The 27377-nt window shown below is 60.9% G+C and overlaps 1 protein-coding gene across 1 annotated transcript in view; it reads right to left on the bottom strand.

The window, feature by feature from the left end:
- Muc5b (mucin 5B, oligomeric mucus/gel-forming) overlaps nt 1-26818 on the bottom strand; it is a 33436-nt gene extending 6618 nt beyond the window's left edge. The window contains exons 1-32 of the mRNA XM_071616899.1: nt 26749-26818; nt 24503-24574; nt 23447-23708; nt 23182-23296; nt 22946-23036; nt 22616-22722; nt 21875-22076; nt 21330-21455; nt 20760-20877; nt 20539-20677; nt 20185-20295; nt 19841-19910; nt 19356-19493; nt 18853-19017; nt 18539-18633; nt 17511-17637; nt 17011-17266; nt 16053-16111; nt 15682-15782; nt 15265-15416; nt 14833-14971; nt 14592-14705; nt 13548-13727; nt 13001-13240; nt 11476-11632; nt 10997-11125; nt 10700-10844; nt 10582-10625; nt 10325-10507; nt 10074-10091; nt 685-9843; nt 291-472 (exon numbers count right to left, since the gene is read on the bottom strand). Of these exons, the coding sequence (XP_071473000.1) occupies nt 291-472; nt 685-9843; nt 10074-10091; nt 10325-10507; nt 10582-10625; nt 10700-10844; nt 10997-11125; nt 11476-11632; nt 13001-13240; nt 13548-13727; nt 14592-14705; nt 14833-14971; nt 15265-15416; nt 15682-15782; nt 16053-16111; nt 17011-17266; nt 17511-17637; nt 18539-18633; nt 18853-19017; nt 19356-19493; nt 19841-19910; nt 20185-20295; nt 20539-20677; nt 20760-20877; nt 21330-21455; nt 21875-22076; nt 22616-22722; nt 22946-23036; nt 23182-23296; nt 23447-23708; nt 24503-24574; nt 26749-26818 (13266 nt within the window). The remainder of the gene's footprint in view (nt 1-290; nt 473-684; nt 9844-10073; nt 10092-10324; nt 10508-10581; nt 10626-10699; nt 10845-10996; nt 11126-11475; nt 11633-13000; nt 13241-13547; nt 13728-14591; nt 14706-14832; nt 14972-15264; nt 15417-15681; nt 15783-16052; nt 16112-17010; nt 17267-17510; nt 17638-18538; nt 18634-18852; nt 19018-19355; nt 19494-19840; nt 19911-20184; nt 20296-20538; nt 20678-20759; nt 20878-21329; nt 21456-21874; nt 22077-22615; nt 22723-22945; nt 23037-23181; nt 23297-23446; nt 23709-24502; nt 24575-26748) is intronic.
- Nucleotides 26819-27377: the final 559 nt, after the last annotated feature.

The following is a 27377-nucleotide window of genomic DNA, read 5'->3' as shown; positions in this document are numbered from 1 at the left end:
GGGGCGGCTCATGGGGTCCCATCACCCAGCACACCTAAGATAGAGGTCACATGCACAGGAGCCACCAGAGGGAAAAAAGACTGTGATGACCAACACCCTGGATTTTCAGCGCCTGCACCCAAAAAGATACCAGGGCATGGGTCGCTAACGAAGCCTGAGGGGATGCGGGTGGTGGTGGTGCTGGTCATTGGCCACCGCTAAGGGCAGTAGAACAATTGCAAGTGCTGGCCCTCTTCTGAAACCTGAGGTCTCAGACAAAATCCCTACACAACAGGGTAAGGGAAGCCTACCTGTCGGGGAGGAACAGCATTATCACAGCCAAGAGGCGGTGAGGGTGGGGGCACAGGGATGGAGGACATGGTGGGTGAGGAGGTGGGGCAAGTGCCATGGAAGCGCTCAATGCCACACTTCTGGGTGCAGATGGCATAGAAGTTGCATCCAGCTCTGTCGGTCTTGTTGTAGATGACATCGCCTACGAGACAGAAAACAACCTCAAGAGCACTCACCCAAAGGAGGCTAACGACCTGAAGGCAACTGCCAAGGCTAGGGGCACAGGGCAGCCACATGAGGAGAAGGATGGCCAGACAAGGACATGAGGAGACTACACCATAGGTAGGTGGACCATAAGAGAAGACAGGACACACCCACCAGGGAAAGAAAGGGAGACCCTGTGATCCAACTCACCAGGTGAGAAGAGCCCTCCAAAGGCCTTGCAGAAGCAAGGCTCAGGGAAGGTGCGTGTGCTGACGAGAACAGTGGAGCCCAGGCCACTGGTGGGACCAGGTGTGGAGGGCAGTGTAGAGGAAGAAATGCCTGCTGTGACAGGGCAGTGGCTGGAGTCGCAGCAGAGCACTCGCACGTTGTAGTTGAAGCACATGTTGAACTTGCCCTTCTGGTCCTTGTTCTTGCAGACCAGCCCGACCTGGGGGTTGCAGGTCACCACCTGCCCGATCTGGTCGATGCTGACCTCAGGGTAGTTCTCTGCACGGCACTGTATCTTCTGGGGCTCCTGGCATATCTTGCCCCCGGCGGCCCTGATGTTCTCGTAGGTCTCCATGTCCCCGCCCTCGACCTCAGATGTGGGGAAGTCCGTGTCATACCACTCTGTCCACTCACACCTGGGTTGGCACTGGGTGGTGGTCTGGGTGGTGGTGGGCAGTGCAGTGGTGGTGGGCAGCGCGGTGGTGGAGGGCAGCGTGGTGGTAGTGGGCAGTGCGGTGGTGGGCGCCAGCGTGGTGGACAAAGGAGATGGTGGCAGTGTGGTGGCCGTGGTGGGGCAGTGGCTGGAGTCGCAGCAGAGCACTCGCACGTTGTAGTTGAAGCACATGTTGAACTTTCCCGTCTGGTCCTTGTTCTTGCAGACCAGCCCGACCAGGGGGTTGCAGGTCACCACCTGCCCGATCTGGTCGATGCTGACCTCTGGGTAGTTCTCTGCCCGGCACTGTATCTTCTGGGGCTTCTGGCACATCTTGCCCCCTGCGGCCCTGATGTTCTCATACGTCTCCATGTCTGCGCCCTCGACTTCAGAGGTGGGGAAGTCCGAGTCAAACCACTCTGTCCACTCACACCTGGGTTGGCAGTAGGTGGTAGTCTGGGTGGTGGTGGGCAGGGGGGTGGTGGTGGGCAAGGGGGTGGTGGTGGGCAGCGCGGTGGTGGTAGACAGCGCGGTGGTAGTGGGCAGTGCGGTGGTGGGCGCCAGCATGGTGGACAAAGGAGAGGGTGGCAGTGGCGTGGCCGTGGTGGGGCAGTGGCTGGATTCGCAGCAGAGCACTCGCACGTTGTAGTTGAAGCACATGTTGAACTTGCCCTTCTGGTCCTTGTTCTTGCAGACCAGCCCTACCTGGGGGTTGCAGGTCACCACCTGCCCGATCTGGTCGATGCTGACCTCAGGGTAGTTCTCTGCCCGGCACTGTATCTTCTGGGGCTTCTGGCACATCTTGCCCCCGGCGGCCCTGATGTTCTCATAGGTCTCCATGTCCCCGCCCTCGACCCCAGAGGTGGGGAAGTCCGTGTCAAACCACTCTGTCCACTCACACCTGGGTTGGCAGTAGGTGGTAGTCTGGGTGGTGGTGGGCAGGGGGGTGGTGGTGGGCAGCGTGGTGGTAGTGGGCAGTGCGGTGGTGGGCGTCATCGTGGTGGACAAAGGAGATGGTGGCAGTGGGGTGGCCGTGGTGGGGCAGTGGCTGGAGTCGCAGCAGAGCACTCGCACGTTGTAGTTGAAACACATGTTGAACTCGCCGGTCTGGTCCTTGTTCTTGCAGACCAGCCCGAATTGGGGGTTGCAGGTCACCACCTGCCCGATCTGGTCGATGCTGACCTCAGGGTAGTTCTCTGCACGGCACTGTATCTTCTGGGGCTCCTGGCACATCTTGCCCCCTGCGGCCCTGATGTTCTCATAGGTCTCCATGTCTGCGCCCTCAACTTCAGAGGTGGGGAAGTCCGAGTCAAACCACTCTGTCCACTCACACCTGGGTTGGCAGTAGGTGGTAGTCTGGGTGGTGGTGGGCAGGGGGGTGGTGGTGGGCAAGGGGGTGGTGGTGGGCAGTGCGGTGGTAGTGGGCAGTGCGGTGGTGGGCGCCTGTGTGGTGGACCAAGGAGACGGTGGCAGTGCGGTGGCCGTGGTGGGGCAGTGGCTGGAGTCGCAGCAGAGCACTCGCACGTTGTAGTTGAAGCACATGTTGAACTTTCCCGTCTGGTCCTTGTTCTTGCAGACCAGCCCTACCTGGGGGTTGCAGGTCACCACCTGCCCGATCTGGTCGATGCTGACCTCTGGGTAGTTCTCTGCCCGGCACTGTATCTTCTGGGGCTTCTGGCACATCTTGCCCCCGGCGGCCCTGATGTTCTCATAGGTCTCCATGTCCCCGCCCTCGACCCCAGAGGTGGGGAAGTCCGTGTCAAACCACTCTGTCCACTCACACCTGGGTTGGCAGTAGGTGGTAGTCTGGGTGGTGGTGGGCAGGGGGGTGGTGGTGGGCAACGGGGTGGTGGTGGGCAGCGCGGTGGTGGTGGGCAGCGTGGTGGTAGTGGGCAGTGCGGTGGTGGGCGTCATCGTGGTGGACAAAGGAGATGGTGGCAGTGGGGTGGCCGTGGTGGGGCAGTGGCTGGAGTCGCAGCAGAGCACTCGCACGTTGTAGTTGAAGCACATGTTGAACTCGCCGGTCTGGTCCTTGTTCTTGCAGACCAGCCCGAATTGGGGGTTGCAGGTCACCACCTGCCCGATCTGGTCGATGCTGACCTCAGGGTAGTTCTCTGCCCGGCACTGTATCTTCTGGGGCTCCTGGCACATCTTGCCCCCTGCGGCCCTGATGTTCTCATAGGTCTCCATGTCTGCGCCCTCTTCCCCAGAGGTGGGGAAGTCCGTGTCAAACCACTCTGTCCACTCACACCTTGGTTGGCAATAGGTGGTCGTCTGGGTGGTGGTGGGCAGTGCAGTGGTGGTGGACAGGGGTGTGGTGGTGGGCAGTGCGGTGGTAGTGGGCAGTGCGGTGGTGGGCGCCAGCGTGGTGGACAAAGGAGAGGGTGGCAGTGGCGTGGCCGTGGTGGGGCAGTGGCTGGATTTGCAGCAGAGCACTCGCACGTTGTAGTTGAAGCACATGTTGAACTTGCCCTTCTGGTCCTTGTTCTTGCAGACCAGCCCTACCTGGGGGTTGCAGGTCACCACCTGCCCGATCTGGTCGATGCTGACCTCTGGGTAGTTCTCTGCCCGGCACTGTATCTTCTGGGGCTTCTGGCAAATCTTGCCCCCGGCGGCCCTGATGTTCTCATAGGTCTCCATGTCCCCGCCCTCGACCCCAGAGGTGGGGAAGTCCGTGTCAAACCACTCTGTCCACTCACACCTGATTTGGCAGTAGGTGGTAGTCTGGGTGGTGGTGGGCAGGGGGGTGGTGGTGGGCAAGGGGGTGGTGGTGGGCAGCGCGGTGGTGGTGGGCAGCGTGGTGGTAGTGGGCAGTGCGGTGGTGGGCGCCAGCGTGGTGGACAAAGGAGATGGTGGCAGTGGGGTAGCCGTAGTGGGGCAGTGGCTGGAGTCGCAGCAGAGCACTCGCACGTTGTAGTTGAAACACATGTTGAACTCGCCGGTCTGGTCCTTGTTCTTGCAGACCAGCCCGAATTGGGGGTTGCAGGTCACCACCTGCCCGATCTGGTCGATGCTGACCTCAGGGTAGTTCTCTGCACGGCACTGTATCTTCTGGGGCTCCTGGCACATCTTGCCCCCTGCGGCCCTGATGTTCTCATAGGTCTCCATGTCTGCGCCCTCAACTTCAGAGGTGGGGAAGTCCGAATCAAACCACTCTGTCCACTCACACCTGGGTTGGCAGTAGGTGGTAGTCTGGGTGGTGGTGGGCAGGGGGGTGGTGGTGGGCAAGGGGGTGGTGGTGGGCAGCGCGGTGGTGGTGGGCAGCGCGGTGGTGGTGGGCAGTGCGGTGGTAGTGGGCAGTGCGGTGGTGGGCGCCAGTGTGGTGGACCAAGGAGACGGTGGCAGTGCGGTGGCCGTGGTGGGGCAGTGGCTGGAGTCGCAGCAGAGCACTCGCACGTTGTAGTTGAAGCACATGTTGAACTCGCCGGTCTGGTCCTTGTTCTTGCAGACCAACCCGAATTGGGGGTTGCAGGTCACCACCTGCCCGATCTGGTCGATGCTGACCTCAGGGTAGTTCTCTGCCCGGCACTGTATCTTCTGGGGCTCCTGGCACATCTTGCCCCCTGCGGCCCTGATGTTCTCATAGGTCTCCATGTCTGCGCCCTCTTCCCCAGAGGTGGGGAAGTCCGTGTCAAACCACTCTGTCCACTCACACCTTGGTTGGCAATAGGTGGTCGTCTGGGTGGTGGTGGGCAGTGCAGTGGTGGTGGACAGGGGTGTGGTGGTGGGCAGTGCGGTGGTAGTGGGCAGTGCGGTGGTGGGCGCCAGCGTGGTGGACAAAGGAGAGGGTGGCAGTGGCGTGGCCGTGGTGGGGCAGTGGCTGGATTCGCAGCAGAGCACTCGCACGTTGTAGTTGAAGCACATGTTGAACTTGCCCTTCTGGTCCTTGTTCTTGCAGACCAGCCCTACCTGGGGGTTGCAGGTCACCACCTGCCCGATCTGGTCGATGCTGACCTCGGGGTAGTTCTCTGCCCGGCACTGTATCTTCTGGGGCTTCTGGCAAATCTTGCCCCCGGCGGCCCTGATGTTCTCATAGGTCTCCATGTCCCCGCCCTCGACCCCAGAGGTGGGGAAGTCCGTGTCAAACCACTCTGTCCACTCACACCTGATTTGGCAGTAGGTGGTAGTCTGGGTGGTGGTGGGCAGGGGGGTGGTGGTGGGCAAGGGGGTGGTGGTGGGCAGCGCGGTGGTGGTGGGCAGCGTGGTGGTAGTGGGCAGTGCGGTGGTGGGCGCCAGCGTGGTGGACAAAGGAGATGGTGGCAGTGGGGTGGCCGTAGTGGGGCAGTGGCTGGAGTCGCAGCAGAGCACTCGCACGTTGTAGTTGAAACACATGTTGAACTCGCCGGTCTGGTCCTTGTTCTTGCAGACCAGCCCGAATTGGGGGTTGCAGGTCACCACCTGCCCGATCTGGTCGATGCTGACCTCAGGGTAGTTCTCTGCACGGCACTGTATCTTCTGGGGCTCCTGGCACATCTTGCCCCCTGCGGCCCTGATGTTCTCATAGGTCTCCATGTCTGCGCCCTCAACTTCAGAGGTGGGGAAGTCCGAATCAAACCACTCTGTCCACTCACACCTGGGTTGGCAGTAGGTGGTAGTCTGGGTGGTGGTGGGCAGGGGGGTGGTGGTGGGCAAGGGGGTGGTGGTGGGCAGCGCGGTGGTGGTGGGCAGCGCGGTGGTGGTGGGCAGTGCGGTGGTAGTGGGCAGTGCGGTGGTGGGCGCCAGTGTGGTGGACCAAGGAGACGGTGGCAGTGCGGTGGCCGTGGTGGGGCAGTGGCTGGAGTCGCAGCAGAGCACTCGCACGTTGTAGTTGAAGCACATGTTGAACTTTCCCGTCTGGTCCTTGTTCTTGCAGACCAGCCCTACCTGGGGGTGGCAGGTCACCACCTGCCCGATCTGGTCGATGCTGACCTCTGGGTAGTTCTCTGCCCGGCACTGTATCTTCTGGGGCTTCTGGCACATCTTGCCCCCGGCGGCCCTGATGTTCTCATAGGTCTCCATGTCCCCGCCCTCGACCCCAGAGGTGGGGAAGTCCGTGTCAAACCACTCTGTCCACTCACACCTGGGTTGGCAGTAGGTGGTAGTCTGGGTGGTGGTGGGCAGGGGGGTGGTGGTGGGCAAGGGGGTGGTGGTGGGCAGCGCTGTGGTGGTGGGCAGCGCGGTGGTGGTGGGCAGTGCGGTGGTAGTGGGCAGTGCGGTGGTGGGCGCCAGTGTGGTGGACCAAGGAGACGGTGGCAGTGGGGTGGCCGTGGTGGGGCAGTGGCTGGAGTCGCAGCAGAGCACTCGCACGTTATAGTTGAAGCACATGTTGAACTTTCCCGTCTGGTCCTTGTTCTTGCAGACCAGCCCTACCTGGGGGTGGCAGGTCACCACCTGCCCGATCTGGTCGATGCTGACCTCAGGGTAGTTCTCTGCCCGGCACTGTATCTTCCTGGGCTCCTGGCACATCTTGCCCCCGGCGGCCCTGATGTTCTCGTAGGTCTCTATGTCCCCACCCTCGACCCCAGAGGTGGGGAAGTCCATATCAAACCACTCTGTCCACTCACACCTCGGTTGGCAGTAGTTGGTGGTCTGGGTGGTGGTGGGCAGTGCCGTGGTGGTGGGCAGGGGGCTGGTATTGGGCAGAGCGGTGGTGGTGGGCAGCGCGGTGGTAGTGGGCAGTGCAGTGGTGGTGGGCGCCAGTGTGGTGGCCGTGGTGGGGCAGTGGCTGGAGTCGCAGCAGAGCACTCGCACGTTGTAGTTGAAACACATGTTGAACTTTCCCGTCTGGTCCTTGTTCTTGCAGACCAGCCCGACCTGGGGGTGGCAGGTCACCACCTGCCCGATCTGGTCGATGCTGACCTCTGGGTAGTTCTCTGCCCGGCACTGTATCTTCTGGGGCTCCTGGCACATCTTGCCCCCTGCGGCCCTGATGTTCTCATAGGTCTCCATGTCTGCGCCCTCAACTTCAGAGGTGGGGAAGTCCGAGTCAAACCACTCTGTCCACTCACACCTGGGTTGGCAGTAGGTGGTAGTCTGGGTGGTGGTGGGCAGGGGGGTGGTGGTGGGCAAGGGGGTGGTGGTGGGCAGCGCGGTGGTGGTGGGCAGCGCGGTGGTGGTGGGCAGTGCGGTGGTAGTGGGCAGTGCGGTGGTGGGCACCAGTGTGGTGGACCAAGGAGACGGTGGCAGTGCGGTGGCCGTGGTGGGGCAGTGGCTGGAGTCGCAGCAGAGCACTCGCACATTGTAGTTGAAGCACATGTTGAACTTTCCCGTCTGGTCCTTGTTCTTGCAGACCAGCCCTACCTGGGGGTTGCAGGTCACCACCTGCCCGATCTGGTCGATGCTGACCTCGGGGTAGTTCTCTGCCCGGCACTGTATCTTCTGGGGCTTCTGGCACATCTTGCCCCCGGCGGCCCTGATGTTCTCATAGGTCTCCATGTCCCCGCCCTCGACCCCAGAGGTGGGGAAGTCCGTGTCAAACCACTCTGTCCACTCACACCTGGGTTGGCAGTAGGTGGTAGTCTGGGTGGTGGTGGGCAGGGGGGTGGTGGTGGGCAACGGGGTGGTGGTGGGCAGCGCGGTGGTGGTGGGCAGCGTGGTGGTAGGCAGCGTGGTGGTAGTGGGCAGTGCGGTGGTGGGCGTCATCGTGGTGGACAAAGGAGATGGTGGCAGTCGGGTGGCCGTGGTGGGGCAGTGGCTGGAGTCGCAGCAGAGCACTCGCACGTTGTAGTTGAAGCACATGTTGAACTTGCCCGTCTGGTCCTTGTTCTTGCAGACCAGCCCGACCTGGGGGTGGCAGGTCACCACCTGCCCGATCTGGTCGATGCTGACCTCAGGGTAGTTCTCTGCCCGGCACTGTATCTTCCTGGGCTCCTGGCACATCTTGCCCCCGGCGGCCCTGATGTTCTCATAGGTCTCTATGTCCCCACCCTCGACCCCAGAGGTGGGGAAGTCCATATCAAACCACTCTGTCCACTCACACCTCGGTTGGCAGTAGTTGGTGGTCTGGGTGGTGGTGGGCAGTGCGGTGGTGGTGGGCAGGGGGCTGGTGTTGGGCAGAGCGGTGGTGGTGGGCAGCGTGGTGGTAGTGGGCAGTGCGGTGGTGGTGGGCAGCTCAGTGGTAGTGGGCAGTGCAGTGGTGGTGGGCGCCAGTGTGGTGGCCGTGGTGGGGCAGTGGCTGGAGTCGCAGCAGAGCACTCGCACGTTGTAGTTGAAGCACATGTTGAACTTGCCCGTCTGGTCCTTGTTCTTGCAGACCAGCCCGACCTGGGGGTGGCAGGTCACCACCTGCCCGATCTGGTCGATGCTGACCTCTGGGTAGTTCTCTGCCCGGCACTGTATCTTCTGTGGCTCCTGGCACATCTTGCCCCCTGCGGCCCTGATGTTCTCATAGGTCTCCATGTCTGCGCCCTCTTCCCCAGAGGTGGGGAAATCCGTGTCAAACCACTCTGTCCACTCACAACTTGGTTGGCAGTAGGTGGTTGTCTGGGTGGTGGTGGGCAGTGCGGTGGTGGTGGACAGGGGTGTGGTGGTGGGCAGTGCGGTGGTAGTGGGCAGTGCGGTGGTGGGCGCCAGCGTGGTGGACAAAGGAGTGGGTGGCAGTGGCGTGGCTGTGGTGGGGCAGTGGCTGGAGTCGCAGCAGAGCACTCGCACGTTGTAGTTGAAACACATGTTGAACTTTCCCGTCTGGTCCTTGTTCTTGCAGACCAGCCCTACCTGGGGGTTGCAGGTCACCACCTGCCCGATCTGGTCGATGCTGACCTCTGGGTAATTCTCTGCCCGGCACTGTATCTTCTGGGGCTCCTGGCATATCTTGCCCCCTGCGGCCCTGATGTTCTCATAGGTCTCCATGTCCCCGCCCTCGACCCCAGAGGTGGGGAAGTCCATGTCAAACCACTCTGTCCACTCACACCTGGGATGGCATTGGGTGGTGGTCTGTGCCGTCGCAGGCTGGGGGATGTGTTTGGTAGGTTTTGTTGACCCTGACCCTAGTGTGTGTGTGCTCTTTGTCGTGTTGCTTGGCACTGTGGTCCGTGGGTGTTTGCTAGCTGTTTCTGCGCAGTGGCTTGTGCCGCAGCAGAGGACTCGCAGTCTGTAGTTGTAGCACATGGGGAACAGCCCTGTCTGGTCCTTGTTGTGGCACTCCAGGCCGTAGTGCACGTCACACTTTACTTGCTGTCCCAATGTTTCTGGGCTCTTTCCAGGGTAGAGGTCTGTCTCACACTCTATGTCCTGTGGGTGTTCACAGATACTGCCCCCCATTGCCCTAATCCTGTCGTAACTCTCTATGTCTCCCCCGTCCTCCTCAGATTTGGGATAATTTGTGTCGAACCACTCTGTCCATTCACATTGAGGCTGGCAGGTGCCTTGTGTTGTTGACTGAGGTTTGATGGTGCTGGTACCTGGGGACGGGGTGTGACCACAGGGCACATGGGTGCAGCACAGCACTCGCAGCTCATAATTGTGGCAGAGCGGCGGGCTTTGCTCACTGTTGAAGCATGTCAGACCTCTGTCTGGGTCGCAGTTCACCTTCTGGCCCAGCTGTTGCAGCGGCGTGCTGGGGAACTTCTCTGCACGGCATTCGATGGCTGCCGGGGCCTGGCACACTTGGTACCCCTTCTGCCTCAGGTTCCCAAGTGTCTCCATGTCGCCACCTCCCATACCAGGCTCTGGACGGCTGCTGTCGTACCAGCTGGACCAGTTGCAAACCTTGCGAACACACACCGTGGATGCTGTGGGCACTGTGCCTGCATGGAGTGAGAGGTCCATGAGCCTGGTCCTCGCCATGCCCAGTAGGAGCTGGTGATAGTGAGCCCCTCATACAAGGGCCAGCCCACGCCTTGTTCAGGGTTATTGCTTACTAGGGCATTGGGCTTGGCTGCCCGTGTCCAGGCAAGGAAACACAGTTGCTGGCATGGGTTGTGCTGAGGATCAGCTGGGACCTGGGAGATCTTTATGGTGCCTGTGGAAGCCCTGCCAGCTCTGTGCCTAGACTTCCTGGGTCCTCGTTACAGGTAGGGCATGAGAACATGGACCCCTGATAGAGTCTCTCCAGCAGGTCATGGGTCAGGACCCAGGGGTCCTCTGCAATAGGGTCTCCTGCGGCATGTGTCCCGGGGTCTTCCCTTGTCCCAGACTCAGCCAAACATCACTTTGCCACAGGCTACATGATGGCCCAGGCCAGGGGCTTCTGTTGAGCCAGGTAGGGCTTACTTGTGGTGAAGGGTGTGAAGGTGAAGGGTGTTGTGGACGGGGTTCCAGGACATTCCTCCGCCCTCCTGATGATAGTCCCATTGTTTCCGCAGATGGCCATTAAGCAGGCACCGAGGCCGTCGGTGGTGTTGTAGATGATGTCTTGGTAGCCGTAAGTCCGGCCCTCGTAGAAACATGTGCAGGCTGGGGGCCAGCAGGTATGGGCTCACTCCCAGGTTCTAACCCAGCCCCAACCCAACCCAGTAGCCCTTCCTTACCCGAGGGACTGTGAGAGCACTGGAGGCCGCCAGGGGTGCAGTGACTGCAGGAGGGAGGGGAGGCTGAGTGCCTGCGGGGGCCACCCCTTCCCTGTACCCCCGCCATCCCCTGCCTCACCAGCTCTGGCAGTTCTGGGTTGTGGGGACCTGCGTGCCAATGTCATAGTAGTTTCCATCCTCATCATAGCAGCCACACTGGGCCACACACTTCATCTGGTCCTCGTTGAAAAAGGGCTTGCTGGGTGGACACTTTGGGTAGCAGCCTAGGATGGGTATGGGTTCTCACTCAGTCTCAAGCCCTCTCGGGTCAGCTAGGGGCAGCCTAGCATCCCCAACCCTGGCAGCAGACATCTCAAGAGTTGTAGGCCCACCCTGGCAGTGGGCCCTGGAGGTCCCCCCAGGACATTGCTCTTACCTTCCAAGCCAGGCATGTCAAACAGGCAGTGTGCACTGGGGTTCCGGCAGGTTCTCAGGCAGGGGGCCCCACAGGGCTGGTAGTGCCACTCACACTCCCCACGGGGGTTGTAGTAGTCACAGAATAGCGCTGGGCACAAAGAGTGGAGACTAAGCGTGTGCCTGCCAGGCTACCTCCCTTGGCATGTCCCTAGGGCCCATCCTGGGCTGAGCCCAGGTATGTAGGGCTTGAGGTACCATCCCTCGCCCTGCCTTTGTAGCTCCTTTTTTATTGGGAACCACATTGTTGTGGAGAGTCTGTCTGGTCTGCCTATGTTTACAGCTGTGCAGGTGGACACGCATGTGTGTGCAGTCTCACACACACTGGGTGTCTGTGTGTCTGCTTGCCAGGCAGTCCCAGAGCCTACATGTGGCTACAGAGGCTACAGCCCCACCTCCCACCTCCACGCCCTTCAGCACATGGGCAGAGCCCCTACTCACGGCAGACGTCTGGCGTCCTCCAGGACACACACACGCCAGCTTCGTGGCAGGCCTGGGCATAGGCGGCCACAGCGGTGCAGAAGCACTCACAGTCTCCCCCCGAGTCGCAGGCACACGCGTCATGCACACAGGCCTCGTAGTACTTGGTGGAGTCGACCTGGAGCAAAGGGAGAAGGCAACGTGTGCTGCGGACAGGAGCCAGCTGGCCCTGGGCAAGTTTCTGCAGCCAGTTGTAGGTCAATCCCACACCAGTGGTCCAAGATCCTGGATCCTGGGCTTCAAGTATCTTTAGAGTATCCCAAATGGGAGCTGCCCAGCACCACCTCTGCAGCCCACCTGGGCACCTGCCCACTGGGGCACCCATACTCATGCTCCTCAGACCTTCTTATATGAACCTGCTCATGGGGTGCAGTTTCCAGACCTGCCAGGGACACGAGCCATCCCTGGTTGCCTCTCTGCTCCCAAGCCTTTGGTTTGCTCTGCTCCAGCCCACAAGCCTCCTGGCCCCCTCTACCATCCTGCTGGCTGACTCATTCCCTGGACTGCTGCTCCCATGGCCTTGGTGACTCCCTGCCAGGCTCCTATGCAGAGCCCACCCTGACCGCCTGGCTGTCTCACTCCCAAAGGTGAGCTCCATGCTAGCAGGTTCTGTTCCCATTCGCTGGGCTGAGCCTGGCACCCAGGATGTGCCCTGAGGAAGTACTGGGTTGGACAGCTCATGCCAGATTACAGGTATTGCTTAACTCCAAACTGCACTTTGGGCCACATGGTTAACCTGCCTGGACAACAAGGAGCTGCCCATTGTCTAGGTCAAGGAGGGGCAGCCCCCAACTCACATTCTTCTGGACAGTAGACCCATAGGTGGATCCAATTTTTTCCTTCCCTCAACATGGCAGCCTTCAAAACTGAGGTCAATTTTGTCAGCCACTAAGCATCTTCCAAGTCAATGGAAGTTACCTGCATGCAGCTACCTGCGTCTAAGGATGGGCCATGGGGAGTGACCTCAGCAAAGGTCACTTTGTGTGTTAGCTAGCAGCTGTTCCTACATGAGCTACCCTCCTCTCACTACCACTTAGGATCCTGAATGAGGAAGCCATGCCCCTGAGTGGATACTTCAGTATTTGTTAAAGCCACGGGAAATGATATTTGGAAGTCTCTACTGAAAACTATCCCCACTTCCTCTAGGAGACGCCCCTGCTAGCTTTCTGTTAGTGTTGCGGCCTGGGCAGTTCTAGAGATTGTCACAGGATATGTCAAGGATCCCTCCCTGGGAAGCTTTGATGAGAGCTGTGCTCAAGGATGGGTCCCAAAACAATGAAGACACTTCCATGCTTGGCACAAAGACCACAGAGCCTGCCTAGTGGGAGAGCCAGACTGGAACCCGGATTGCAGGACCCTGTGCTGTGGGATGCAGTCAGGTCAAGACTATCCTCCGAGGCCCGCTGCATCCACAGCCCTACCCAGAGGCTACGATCTGCTGCCCCTGCCCACCAGGCCCAGAGCTGTGGGTCTTTCTGAGCCCCACCTGAGAGTGGCAGGTGGCGAAGGTGGCACTATGGATGATGCTGCACTGCTTCTGGGCCCAGGCCTTGCGGTAAGGGTTGGTGGTGCAGGGGTCCTTGGGCACCAGGGCATCCGGGCAGGACGGGGAGAACTTCCAACTGTTTCCAAACTCTAGCACATCGCTCACCACGGCATGGCTCCGTGTGGTGAAGTCATTGAGGGCATTGCCATCGAAGTTCCCACACAGGCCGCAGACCCTGCCCTGCAGGAGCACAGGGAGAAGGGAGCCTGGGCACAGAGCCTGGCCAGGAGCAGAAGAGGGAGGGCACCCAGCTCCCCTGGGCAGCACCGAGGGAACTTGCATGGGCACAAGGTGTGAAGCAGGTCCTGGGGTACCCCAGAGAGCCCTCTGCCAAAGTAAAGGCCAGTGGACAGAGCCAGCATCCATCCCAGGCTCCAAAGCACCTGTCAGTGAGTGTGGCTCAACTCTTCACTCTGGAACCTGGCTGTGTAGGTGATCTCTCCTTCCAGGCCAGGTGAGGAGGAAGCCCTTGCTGGCCTGCACTCACCTTGTAATGCTGATGCAGACCGATGAACACACTGGTCTTCCGGTCCCAGGACACCACCAGCCCACTGCGGGTCTCGATGACCAGGAAGATGCCCATGTAGCGGATCTTGTAGGGCAGATCCCCACCCTGCCCCCTTTCCAACACCTTGAAGCCCCCCTCGTGGAGGATCATCTCATAGCTCTGCAGATGGAGGCACACAGGGACAACAGCTGCAGGTTGCTAGGGGCCAGAAGCCAGCCTGCCAACCCTGAGGACCCTCTCCAGCCAGGGAGTTCACGCACACAGGGGATTGAGGTGTAAGGAACCCTGGTGGAGGGAGTTTGGCCGGAGGATGGCAGAAAGTGCTGGTAGCTAGGGGAGGCTGTGGGAATGTCAGGCTGTGTACTAGCTGAGGAGCCCCCAAAGGCCCACTCTGTCCAGCCCTGTGCCCCATGCCACCCCTCACTCCCCTCGTCCGACCTATTGTTGCCTTCTCAGCTCCTCCCCATCCTTCGAGGGAGAAGCGCCCTGATCCAGAGCTCTTCTTTCTGCCTCGTGAATGCTTTTTCTGAAAGGAGTGCCCCAGGCATGGTAGGGTGAATTATGCCCCCCCCCCCCCCGAAAAATTGGTCCACAGTTGAATCCCCAGGCTATGTTACTGTGACCTTATGGGGAAGGGGGTCTTTGCAGGTGATTCAGAGAAGGATCTTGAAATGGGATCAACCTGCATTACATGGCAATGTACTTATGAGAGAGGCGAGAGCACACACAGTGAAGGCCGTGAGGAGACACAGGCAGAGACTGGAGTGGAATGGCCACAAGACAAGGACACTGAGGTCCCTAGAACTGACAAGCCATGAAGGGCCCTCCCAGGCCTCTCAGGAGCCTGGCCCTGCATTTCTGATCTGGGACCTCTGGCCCCAGGATGGAGAGGCAGCAAGCATCTGCTGTCCTGAGTCCTGGGCTTGGGCGTGTCCGCGACGCACCACGGGAACAGCACTGTGGCAGAGAGCCCAGGATGGAGTTCAGGCTGGGGGGCTGCAGGGGTTGCTCATGTGCTCTCACCCCCAGGAAGAGTCTGATGGCCTTGGAGCAGGTGGTTCCTGTGGTCCCACAGGGGACGTTCTCAGTGGTGATGCGGAAAGTCCCGCTGGAGCTGCCATTGCCCCCACAGTAGTCCTGGGCAGGAAGAGATGACGCTGGTCATGGGCCCCAGCCATCAGACTTCAGGAGAGGTGGGGGCACCCACCTGGGCCAGGGTCATGGGCCCCAGCCACCAGCCTTGGGGAGAGGTGGGAGCACCCACCTGGGCCAGGGTGTATTGGCAGCTGCCTTCGAAGCTGTAGCGCTCGCCATCAAAGGTGATAAAGTGGCCATCCCCATAGGCCACACAGGTGCCCAGGCAGGGCTGGCTGCTGCACTCCCACCGGCGGTTCCTGCAGGTGCTGTTAGACGGTGGGGTGGGGGGTTGCTCACAGAGCTTGCCCTCTGAGGCTGCTGGCCATTCCTGTGCCTGCATTCTGCCCCCTCCAGGCTCAGGGGCAAACTTGTGGCAAGGGCAACCTTGCCGTGGGCATGCATCCTGTCACCATGGGTCAAAGACCCAGGCCCCTTCTCCACAGAATGGGGTCCTATAAGCATGGCCACCTGCCAAAGCTCTGCTACACCCAGACCATTTCCAGTCACTGTCCCCATGTACACCTCCAAGCCCGCTGACCCTAAGGGGATCAAGACCTACCAGGTGTTGCAGTCGACCCGGATGGTGGCCCCCGGCTTGTAGGATGCCTCATTGTGGACACAGGGGCAGTCCTCCTGGGCAACGCAGCCCCCACTCCCATCTGCCACCAGCCCCGGGGGACACACGCAGCCTGAGACACAGTGTGTGCTGAACTATGGGGCACAGGGAGTCTGGGTCAGGGACTAAGAGAGGCCTGTTTGCCCCAGTTCAGGGTTTTAGGACACCAAGTGGACACTGTCCATCCTAGGAGTGTCCAAACAGAAGCCACACAGGTGTGGAGTACCTGGGTCCACAAAGCTCACAGCCATGGGTCCCCCAGAGGCATCAGGACCCAGGATCATCACAGGCTGCATCCCCCTAGCTTAGGATGTCGGCTGGGGCCATGGGCTGTGCATGGCTGTGCCCGGAAAGACTCACACAGTCCATGTCCAAGGAGTGGCAGCTCCTGAGGCACTCGACCCCTGGGGTGCCCGCTGAGACATTGCTGCAGTCCAGATACATCATGGGCGCCACACACCCTGGGGAGATCAAGCACGTGGGAGGGGCCCAGGGATAGAGTCTCCCTGGACCCCAAGTCGGCTGACTCCATCCTGCTGCTGTGAATGCTGCCCAGGTCACTGTGAATGCTGCCCAGGTGGTGTAGCCCAGGACCCCAACCTCAAGGGCAACCTCCACACTGTGGGACAGACTCCTGGCCTTTCTCCACCTTGAGCAACTCTGCTGGGCCTGAGGCCGGGTCTAGGCCGGGACTGATGGCCCCAGGGCGCTGGGCAGGGCGGGTGCTTTACCAAATGCGGCCTTCTGCGTCAGGGCTCCCAGGCAGCTCAGCTTCCCATCTGCACATGAGCTGCAAGAGACAGGCCAGCCTGCTCTGGACCCAGCGTCTCCCACAGACTCCACCCCAGGCTTCCTGCCCCCCCAAGGGCCGGCCCTCTCCAGGCCGCCCCACCTCCTGAAGAGGCGGGAAAGCTGCTCCTGGGGCCTCTGTGGAGGTCCCCACCCGGAAAAGGCAGGTGCATGTTCAGGAAGGCAGCTGGACATAGGGAGAAGGACATGCCCTCAGCTTGTCCTACTGTTTGGACCCAGAATGTCACTGAAAGGCCTGCGTGCCAAAGGCTTTGCAGCCAGTCTTTGGAGCTATGGGGAGGAGTGGAGGAGCGAGGTCACTGGGGCAGGTAAAGGGGATGTTGAGGGGATGTGGGACCCTGGCCCCTCTCTCACTCTCTGGCTCCCCGCCATGCAGACTGCAAGTTCACCACAACATCCTGCCTCACACAGCAGCAGAGCCAGCCTGCAACCTCCAAAACTGTGGCTAGAGTAACCCTCGTCATAGGTTGGCCACAGGTTTCGTGTCCTGGTGATGGAAACTGACTGACATGGCTTGTGAAGAGACTGCCTTCAAGGCAGGGAAAGAGTGGGGTCAGGGCACACCCTGCTGGCCCCAGTGAGAACTGCCTGGCAGGAGGCCCACAAGGCACACACTGCCACCACTCTCTGGTCCCCAAGACCCTCACACAACCTCCAGACCTCTTGGTAGAGGGCCTGGCAGGTGTCCTCCCCCAGCCTGGTCCCTTTGTGTCTCAGATCCCTTCGGGGATGGGATGGGGCACAGAAATATCTGGCATGGACAGACCTGCAGCCAGACCCTGCCTGCCTGGGCTGGGGGCAGTAATGAGTTGTGAGGGTGGCTTGGAGGGGCGAGGGGTACAGGGAGCTCAGGCCCTCCCAATCCATGGCCCTCCTTACCACACCATGCTGTTTTCCTGCACGGTCTCCCCATGGGCCACCATGGTGCCATGCAAGTAGCAGGGGCACTTCTGGGCGGGCACACATATGCCTGCGTCATTCAGGAAGGTGTTCTCCGGGCAGGTGCAGCCATCCACAGGCACAAAGCTGACACTGCAGGTGGTGTCGGCCTCACTCAGGGCACGGCAGGTGGGCGGGCAGGTGTCCACCACATACTGGTAGATCTGAGACTTGGGGCAATTGCTCATGTACTTGGCTGTGTGGGTAAGGGTGAGGGACAGGTCAATGGCTGGCCACCTGGCCCAACCCCCCACCTCCTCTGACTGGAACAGTGAACGTCCTCATGAGGTTGGGTGGGGACACACAAAGCTCTTGGCCAAGAATCCAGTAAGCAATCACTGTCCCTCACCAAGGCCCGCAAGCCCCACTCCCACCCATGAGGCCTAGACAGCTGTTGAGGGGACCCCATCCTCTGAGGGGGTACCCCAGCTGGCACTCACTGCAGACACCGGCCCTCCAGCCACGCAGCAGCATGCCCTCAGCAGCACAGGCCTGCACGTAGGAGGACAGGGCCGCGCACATGCAGTCCTCACTCTTCTCACAGTTGCACGTGTCGAACATGCAGTTCTGGGGGCCAGAGACATCAGGGTCAGGGACCTAGTCCCCAGGGTCCCTCATCCCCATTATTTCTTCCCCCCTTAATCCACCCAGGGTCAGGACTCAAGGACAGATGGCCCGTGTGGGGGACTTGACAGGGGGGCCTCCTTAGGGGGTGGCCCAGGCCTCACGTTAGGAACAGAGCTTGAGGTCATCTTGGAGAAGTGGTGGCAGGCCAGCAGAGTAGAGTCTGCTCTGAAGGCCAGGTCGGGACTGGGTAAATCTGGGGTCCACAAGACTAGGACAGGCCCAACTTGCATGGAGATACTTCACTCAGGATGATCTGTGGGGGTGTGTGTGGCTAGGTGGGAAGGGGAAACTGAGGAAGGGTCTGGTGAGAGGCATGTCAACGGGATGGGCATGGGATTGAGCTTGGCTCTGTCATCAGAGAACACCCCCAGGGCTAGGGTCACATGCTTTTTAGAACTTTGGACTTCCAGAAAAGTGACCCCCAAGCCACCTGTTGTGGGTTAAATTGTGTCTGCAAAAAGGTGCCCCAGAGTTCTTCCCAGCTCCTCTGGACAGGCCAAGTGTGCAAAGAATGGAGTAAAGTCAAGGCCAAGCGGTGGCCCTCTTCCAGTGACTGGCGTCCTCATGAGAGTGAAGTGTTGACATAGAGCAGGTGTCCACATGGAGCCTAAGGCCAGAAGGACCCTCTCCAGGAGCTTCCAGGACTCTTGCTTCTGGCTACATGCCCATGCTGTCCGTCAGCTCCAAGTGGGCAGTTCTCACTTCAGGGCTCTCCCAATCCACGGGAGGCAGTGTGTGTGTGTGTGGGGTGGGGAATGAGGCCCTGATGAGGCAGGGGTGCTCCAAGGGCTCCTCTCCAGCCGCCCCCCACAGCCCACCCCAGCCGCTCATGGGCTCTGACCGAGTAGAAGGATGAGGGGTTGATGGTGGAGTGGCAAGCGGAGAAGGGGCCTGTGCGGTTGGTCAGCAGTGAGCACCAGTGCTGGGCGTAGTTCTCTGGAGAGGGAGAGAAGTGGCTACTGCCCCTCACCGGCCTCTCAGCCAGGGAATGGGGCTGGAATGTGGGGCCTCCACCATCATGCCCAGGGTGCCTCCCTCCTTAACTCTAACCCACTCATGCCATCTGCCTACATAAGGCCACTCAAGCCCTGCCAGAGTCCCTGTGGTCCTAGGGTCAGTCAGGGCTGCCTGGTGGGATTGTGGGGGAGAGGGTACCATTCTCCACACTGAGTGAGCAGGGGTCCTCGAAGATGTTCTTGGCATTGGGGCAGGCAGCCTGGGTCTTCCAGGTGTTGGAGAAGGCGGCACCTGTGCCCTCCACCACGCCACTGAGGGCCATGAAGTCATCAGCTTGGTTCTGGTTGAAGTTCCCACACAGCCCTGGGGGCAGGAGCCAGGCAGCAGCTACAGCAAGTTGTCTACTCAGCCTGTCCTCCCCAATCCTCAAGGCAGATAAAGGGGGAATTCCCCTGGGGTTGCTTCCAGAACCATCTGCAGATAAGCTGGGTAGAGGCTGGCCTGAGCTGGGGCAGCACCGCTTGCGCTCTGCTTTTTGGCCACTTCCCTGGCCACCAGTCAGCTGTCAGGCATCCTGGGCTGATGCTGGGGTCTCCAGCACTCCCTGTCCACTGCCAGCCTCCGTCTACCCACTGCCTGGCAGCCTCCAGCTGTGTACAGACCCCCTCCCCAGCCCAGGCCCCAAACCACCAGGGCCTCACCACACATCTGGCCATGGTAGGCGGGGTCCAGCCTGAGATACACCTGCATGAGGGGCACCAGCTGCACCTGCACCCGCAGGCCAAGGCCTGTCTGCACCAGGATGAAGAAGGACGTGGGTCTGAAGATGGTGATGTTGGCTGTGGTGGAGGGGTGGGCTGTCAGGGGTACTTGAAGCCTGGCTAGCCAGACAGGCAGTGCTGCCTGGGACAGGTAGCAACTGGGCCCAGCCACCCTGCTCGATCCTGCAGCATAGGCAGGAGCTCTCATGCCTGTGGCCCACAGTATTCACAGGTCCTGAAGGACTGCTAACCTCCCAAGAGGGCAGGTCCCCACAGCATCCTGGGGCAGGACCTTTGCCACCCCCAAGTTGTAGGTAAGAGGCCATGAAGGACTTGCGGGGGAAGAGCTGGACCCTGCTGGGCTCAGGGGCTGACCCTACTTGGGAGGTGCTGAACCTAGCCCGGTGTCTCAGGAAGCTACGCACCTGCTGACACAGGCAGCTGGGTGTAGATGGAGTTCATGAACACGCCACCGCTGGCCTGGACCCGGATGGTCTGGAGGGGCGGGGTCACGGTCAGTGGCTGGAGGAGCTGTTGTGGCAGCCAGCCCCAGCTGGCCACCCAAAGGGGAGCGAGCTCTGGCCTGGGGACCCCACAGGGACAGAGCCGGAGAGAAGCTCAGGGTGACAGGCGTGGTGGGCCCCAGAACTGTCCACCTGGGAAGTGGCTGCCCCGGGAGCCAAAGCAGGGGGTCTGACTCATCTCCCAGGCCTCCCACCTCTGCTACTCCCAGCCCAGGGCACGGTGGTGCACAGGACTGGTCTCTCACCGTGTCCCCACCATTGAGGCTGAGTGTCACTCCTCTGAGACAGTTCTCTGTGTCTGTCCGGCCGCATTTCCGCAGCTCAGCCAGCACAGTGAAGCTGCTGTCGGCACATTTCTGTTGGGAGACCGCGTGTGTGTGAGCTGAGTGTGGGACAGGAGCATCCCTATGCCCAATGCTGATGAAGGCTGGATGTGGCCCCGTGGAAAAGTGGCCTTGGCACCAGGTCACCTCCAGGCAGCTTGTCTCGGGGCCTGGGGCTTCCCTCCCAGCAGGGGAGTGCCCCCAAGCAGACAGCCACCAGGAACCCTCACTAGGGTGGGAGGACTGAGGGACCCAGAGGCCCTGCCGGGGCCGCACCTTGGACAGAAGGTAGTTGCAGTCTCCGTGGACATCATATGTCTTCTTGTCATAGGTGGAGATGTGGGACCCTCCCTGCACAGAGCAGGTGCCAGGGCACGGCTGGTCCTGACATTGCCACAGACCCCCAAAGCAGGTGCTGGGTGGAAAGACCGTAAGCAGGAGGGGTGTGGGGAAGAGGCGGGCCCACCCCTCCCACCCTGTCAAAGCTGGGGGCCCACCAGGAGCTGCAGGCGGTAGTAAAGGAGGTCCCGGGCATGTAGGTGTGGCCGCTGTGGGTGCAGGGGCACTGTGCCAGAGGCAGGCAGCCAGAGTGCGTGATGTCGTCCAGCACCATGCCTGGAGAAGGGATGGGGGGCTAGTGAGCACAGGGCCTCCCTGTGCACAGATGGGGACACTGAGGCATAGAGAAAGGTCACCTTCCCAGGGTGTGGGGGCATCTTGCCTCTAAGAAGACCACAGCCTCAGAAGTAGAAGAAGAGCCCCTAGACTGGGACACTGCCCCTGCCTGAACCCTGGTGGCTTGGGGTGAGCACTGTGTCCTCTAGCCTGCTTCTCCACCTGGCTCCTGGGCCTGTGACACCTGTGCTGCCTCCTCCCACAGGACATCAGGTCCCTGGCTTCCTCACAGTGCCCACCCCAACCTTGACCCTTGGGTGGGACCCCAGGTAGGGCCCTCCAGCCCTCCAAGGTGAGGAGGGCTGTCCTGGGCCCTCAGCAGATGCTGGGGTCAGATGTCGGAGACAGTGACCCTGAAGGTGCTAACAGTGGGGCAAAGGGCACAGGCCTGCCTGGAGGGCAGAAGCAGCCGGCCACACAGTGGTCCTCGCAGAGCTGGGAGCGCTGGGGGTTGGAGCAGGTGTCGGTGCAGGACGAGCCACACTCCTGGTGCTGCATGTTCATGGGGCACGTCCGTGCTGCAATAGGGAGGCGGCCCTTAGCCCAGGGGTCCCATCCAACCACTCAGGTCAGCTGGGACTGCACCCATTCCCTGCCTCCATGTCCACCAAGGTCCCCAAAAGGTGTCTCCTGGGAGAGGCAGGATGTGAGGGACGCCTGGGCCCAATGCCTCCCACATGCCCTTCTTCCCACCGTGCCCTGAGGTCCTGACACATGTCTGCTCACTGTGCCTGAGGTCCAGGTCCTCCCTCTGGGCCCCCAGCCCCCGAGGTTTCACTTCCGTGCTGTCTCCACAGCTATCCCGTCACCTGCCTCTCTCCTCACTTGCTCCTCTTTTTGGGGCCCCTGAGTAGCCGTTTCTTCCCTGTTGTCTCTCCAGCCAGATGCCAGGCACTGACTCCCAGTGTATGCCCTGGGCCCTGTGGGGGGCACTCACGGCAGAGTTTGGGGCCCCTCCAGTTCTGTGGCTGGCCCCCTGCTTGGGCACACTGGCGGGAATACTCGGCAATGGTAGCACATGGGCATGTGGGGCAGTGGCACAGATCCTGGACACAGGCAGTCACATACGGATCGGGGTCCACCAGCTTATTGCACTCAGCGAAGGCCGGGCCCAGCAGGGTGCAGTGGCAGATGTCCTCCTGGGGGGGGACAGGGAGGCTGTAGGATTGCCACTGTGCTTATCTGGGGACACTGCCCCTTACAGACCAGACCAAGGAATCCCTCCTTCCCCTTGAGATTCCTTCCACTCACCCAGCAACCCACCCATCCACCCACACACCCATCCATCCACCTACCCATTCCAGGCCACATCCAAAGGAGGAGTCCTCTGTGATATTGGTAAGGGCTTCTTGTTCTGGGATCTCTGGGTGCCTCCTTGGCCCAACCTGATAGAGGCAGGCACTTGGGCTTCTGGTGTATGCCACCCACCCACCTGGAGCATGTGTGCCCTAGAGTCACCCAACTTCCCAGGCCCATTCTGTTCTGCTGGTGGGCGCTGGGCTGACTGCCTTCCTGGGGTCCACACACCAGTGCCCAGCCTCTGACTGTATGGGAAACAGAGACCCACTCTCCTCTGTCAGGCAAGGACGCTCCTCAGAACTTAGACCATGGCCCCACATCAGCTGCCAAGGCCTCCTGCTGTTCCTACCCGCTGGGGTCCCATGGAGAAAGTGCTCACTTCATACGTGCAGTTGTTGTCCAGTGAGGGCAGGGGGTCCTGGCAGGTCTCCGTAGGACCATCGAGCTTCTGTAGGGTACCAAACTGGAGAGGGCTCAGCCTGGCATCTACCAGGGAGAAAGCACAGTGTGGGTAGAGCTGCAGGCCCAGGAGCCGGGAGACGGACCCCTGCAGTCAGCCAACAGGAGAATCCCACACCCCCCAAATGGCATACCCACCCCACCTCCCTCCATGCCGGTGCCCCTGCCCAAATCTGCCTTCCTGGGCTCCCTGGGACTGTCGGCCCTTGGCTGGCTGGGCACACTGGTCCCTGGCCCAGGCAGCACTCACTGTGGACAAAGAATTCATTGCTGGCTGGGAGCCCGTTGAAGTCTCCGCACAGCCCACATGTCTGGTTGGCATACTTAGAGTCCAGTTCCAGCTGAGGACAGAACAGGGGCAGCTCCATTTGGTCACATGGCCCCTGGCTCCAGGGCCTGCCTGGTATGTCCCCCCATTCCACCTGCCCTGGGGGTCAGAAAGGTCCCCTCCAGCCCCCTGTATGTCCCTATGATGATGATGCTTACCAGGGCACTGTCCCTCCCATTCCACAGAAAGGTCAGCAGCAGCTGGACGCTGACCTTCACATAGTCACCACTCTGCTCTACCAGGAAGCCAGCACGGCTGTAGGGCAGCTCCTCCCTGGGAAGAAAGTTCCAATCCTCCCTCAGCAGGGCATGAGTGGGTCCCAGAGCCCTTCTGGCTCTGGTCCTGGCCCCACCTGGGAGTCGTGGTAGTGGCGAGGGATTGGGGCCCAGAAGACTGGTGGTGGCTCCCCAGGGCCCTGCTCACCGCTGTCCATTGACAAGGACAGAGCTGTGGGACAGCTCCAGCACCAGCCCCTGGGTCTTGAGGACAATGCGGCTGATGGTGGAACTGGAGCCTGCCAAGCTGCGGCGCATCTGCAGGTTGAAGTCCTCGTAGGCGGCTCCACAGTGGGCAGAGAACACGTAGTTGCACAGGCCGGGGAAGCGGAAGATGTCGCCGTCGAAGGTCTTGTAGTGGAAGTCGCCCCAGGTGCTGCACACCCGCCCGTTGTGGGCCCGGTTCAGGGCTGCAGGGAGCCGTGTGATGGAGCCACCTCTGCATGTCCCCACCCCACGCCCTCTGCCCACTCTGTGCCAGCCCCCCCACAGAGACCAGGCACCTGTGTTGGAGCAGGAAAGCTGGCGACCACGCTGCTCTTGGAGCTGCGCTGACGCACCAGTCCTCCCACCTGCGACAGGGCGCTCTGCCCCAGGGTGCTCGGCAGCTGTCCGCAGGGAAGCCTCAGGCCCTGCCCAGAGCTGCCTGGTTGCCCCACACTGTACCACCCTGACCCCCAGGTCTGTGACCCCCACCCCAGCTGGTGGGGGTGCCGTCTACTTACAGCTTGTGCTGGGCATGATGGTGGTAGGTGGAAAGACCACAGGCCAGGCAGACGAGGACGGGAGGTAGACTACAAGTGAGGGCCAGGTCACTTGGTGTGCCCTTCCCAGGCCCCCTGCCCTCTGTGATACCCACCCCAGGGACACTGGGGAGCCCAGGACTAATGCATTGGTCCAGGTGGTAGGGCTGTCGTGTTCTTCATTGCTCACCTCTGGACACTCCTAGACCCTGGAAGCACTCCTGCCCTGTGTGTTTCTGTCTGCATGAGTCGTGTGTATATGTGTGTGAACACGTGCACGCTCACCACATGGGAGCATCTGATCCTGTGCTCCACACTCTGTCTTCTCTGGAACTCCTTATGCCTGGCACCATCCAGGAGGGTCTTGGTGGGACACATGGCTATGTGAAAAGGTGTCACCTTGCCTGGCTGGAACCCTCTGCCTGGTCAGGAGCCCTCATACCAGAGCCTAGGACACATACCACTATTTGTCCTGTGATGGTCCTGGGTGGGTTCTGGGTTCCCCAAGCTCAGCTCCTCATGGCCCTGCGTCTCTGCAGGAAAGGGGATGGAAATCAAAGAGAAGCCAGACCTATCAGCAGCCTTGACCATGACAGGCTCTGGCCTGAGGCCCATCTCTGCACAGCAGCTCTGGGAACTGGACAGGACTCGGCCCAGCACCAGCAGCCCTGCCTACTGTGTGCCCCAGCCCTGCCACTCAACACACAGAAGCTGGCTGGCTGCCTTGGAGCTCTGTGCTGCCCCCAGGCAAAGTGAGCCCTGCCAGTGACACTCATCTCTCGAGTGACAGGGCAGATGCCTCCACCAGCTCAAGGAAGAGAATGGAATCAGGAAATGGTCCTGGTCCCTGAACCATGGCTACCATCTAGGGGGTTCTGCCCCATGCCTCCTGTCCCAGGGGACAAAGACTAGCTTTGTGAGGGTGGACCACAGTTGAAGATTTCCAGGTGTGACTTAGCAGAAACCCAAGACCAGAACCAGGTCCCAGTTGGAACCATGAGTCAGATCAGGTATCCGGCTCCCGGTATGGGGATGGTTGTCCAAGGTGACCTGAACTGCCCGCTGCCTCTCGGCAAGGCTGCGTCCACCAGCCTGACTTCTGGGGAGCCTGGAGAGGGGCAGCTTCAACCTCACAGGCTCCCAGGGCCCTAGTGGCTCGGGTGAGGCCAGCTGCTCTACAAGGGGCCAGGTCCCCACTCTGGCACTCAGGCCTGGACACAGCCACACTCACTCGATGCCACAGCAGCTCAGCCTCCTGTTTGATTTTCCCAGCCATGTCCTGCTGGAGACTGGAAACCGCAGGGACTGGCCGTGCATGAATCCCATTCAAGGACCCTGCTTGACTGCTTTTCCCAGAAGCACGGCCACTCCCTCTCAGCACCCCTGGCCCCAGACCCACAGCCCCTCCCCAGCACAGATAGATGGCCCAGCCTGGCCCCTGCCACCTACTGTTTCAGTCTCAACAATGCCAGGTGTCACACCCGGCTCAAACCACCCCCAACCTGTGTGCATCCGCCCTGTGCAGGCCCTCCTCAGGCCAGGCAGCCTGCATCTCCGTCTCTGTCACTGGCAGAGAAATGCCAGCTGTCAGCCACTGGGAGCACCTGGTCTGGATACACAATCCCATGAGCTAACATGTCTAGGAGAGAGAGACCTGAATCCCTCTGCAGGGTCCAGCTTACCCCATCAGCCACAGCTGTGACAAAAATCAAGTCCACTTCTGGCTTTATTTGCCCCCACCAAACCAGAGAGTTAGAGGAGCAGGCCCACCCTGCTCAGGCCCCCAAGAGCCTGGATAGGGGGGCACATGGCTGAGCAGAGCAGGCTAGCATCCAAACCTGGCAGCGGGCAGGGCCTCCACAGCTTTCCCCGGCCCTGGAGAAGGAATCACCCCAGCCCCAGTCCTCTAAGAACCCCCGTGCCTCCTGGTCACCGGAGGTGATCTCGGGTCTGCCCAGGCCCTGAGCTCCAATGGGAGCAGAGCTGGGGAGGCTGGGCCCCAGGCAGCCATGCCCAGCTCACTAGGGCCATGTCTTTCCCTGATGACAGTAAGTATTAGCACCGTGGCTTTCCCAAGAATAGACAGCTAAGAGAAACAGCTGGGTGACAAGGGCCATGCAGCCTGTGTGGCAGAAGATGCATGTCAGGCAGGCAGGATGTTAGGAACCCAGGTCAGCCCTGGGCTCAGGTGGCAGCTCTGGGCCTTACTTGTCCACCTGGCTCTAGCCCTATTACCCAGACATAGTTCCCCCTTACCAGGAGGCCCAGCCCCACTGGGGGTGCTCTGCCAGCTGTTATCCCAGCTGTGGAGGACAGGCTGGACCTGGGCAGAGGAACATGTTGGGGCTGCCCCTCCTCACTGTGAAGCTGGGCCTCTCAGAGCCCCGGGGAGATCCCAGCCGTGCCCCTTGCTGATGGCCTCTCCTGCTCCAACCTGAAGCCAAGATCCTCAGGGGTTCCTCCCAGGGCCCTGCCCCGAGGCTGAGGATCTTCTCCCCAACACCCTCAGCCGAGCTGGTCTCTGGTTCCTGGCACTCTGTTGGCCCGAGTGGGACGTGGGCTGAGGACCCAGGAGTCCCATGAGGCCAGGGGGCCATGGTGTCAGACATGTGGAGAGGGCATTGTGTCCAGCTGGTCAGGAAAATGCCCGGGTAGAGGCTACCCTACGGGAAAACGGCATCGAGAGAGCGAGGGGCTTTGGCCTTACCTGCCGGCCACACCATGAGCAGGGCTTCGAGGGCCCACACCAGTGCCCAGCTCCTGCTGCTGGTGCCCATCCTGGGGCTGGCAGGGCGGGCCGGCAGTCGAGGAGGGAGTGGGGCAAGGTGCTCCCTCTCTGGGGGCCTGGGCTTATGTAGTGGAGCACATTGGCCCAGCTTCAAGGCCAGGTAGGGCACTGTCCGCTCCAGGCAGCCAGGGTGTTTGTTCTTGGGGAGGGGCCGGGGCAGGAAAGAGGCCTGGAGGAGGAAGGATTTGCAGCTCTGTGCCACCAGACAGGGGTCACCCTCTCCACCCCCTGCAGCTTCTGATGATTGGGAGGGAGAGGGCAGGGCCACTGGCCGGGCTGCTCTGGATACAGAGCTCCTGGGCCTGTGGGGAGGGCAGTCGCAGACCTGCCCAACGTCAGCTCCTCCTGGAACTTGGCCCACAGAGGAGTGGGCTGGAGGGGTGGAGGGCCTAGCCTGCGTCAGCTCATGGTCCCTGATGAGTGACAAGGCACTGTGGGCAGACTGACTTCTCTAGGGTCATTGCCTGGCTTGGCCCCATGGCTCCTGCTCAGCTCAGGAATGCCCCTTGGTCATGTGTACCTGATCTTTGTGACTCACGGGCTTCCTG

This window comes from Marmota flaviventris, chromosome 9, assembly GCF_047511675.1.
Source record: "Marmota flaviventris isolate mMarFla1 chromosome 9, mMarFla1.hap1, whole genome shotgun sequence".
NCBI lineage: Eukaryota > Metazoa > Chordata > Mammalia > Rodentia > Sciuridae > Marmota > Marmota flaviventris.
This window is presented reverse-complemented; position numbering and strand designations above follow the sequence as displayed.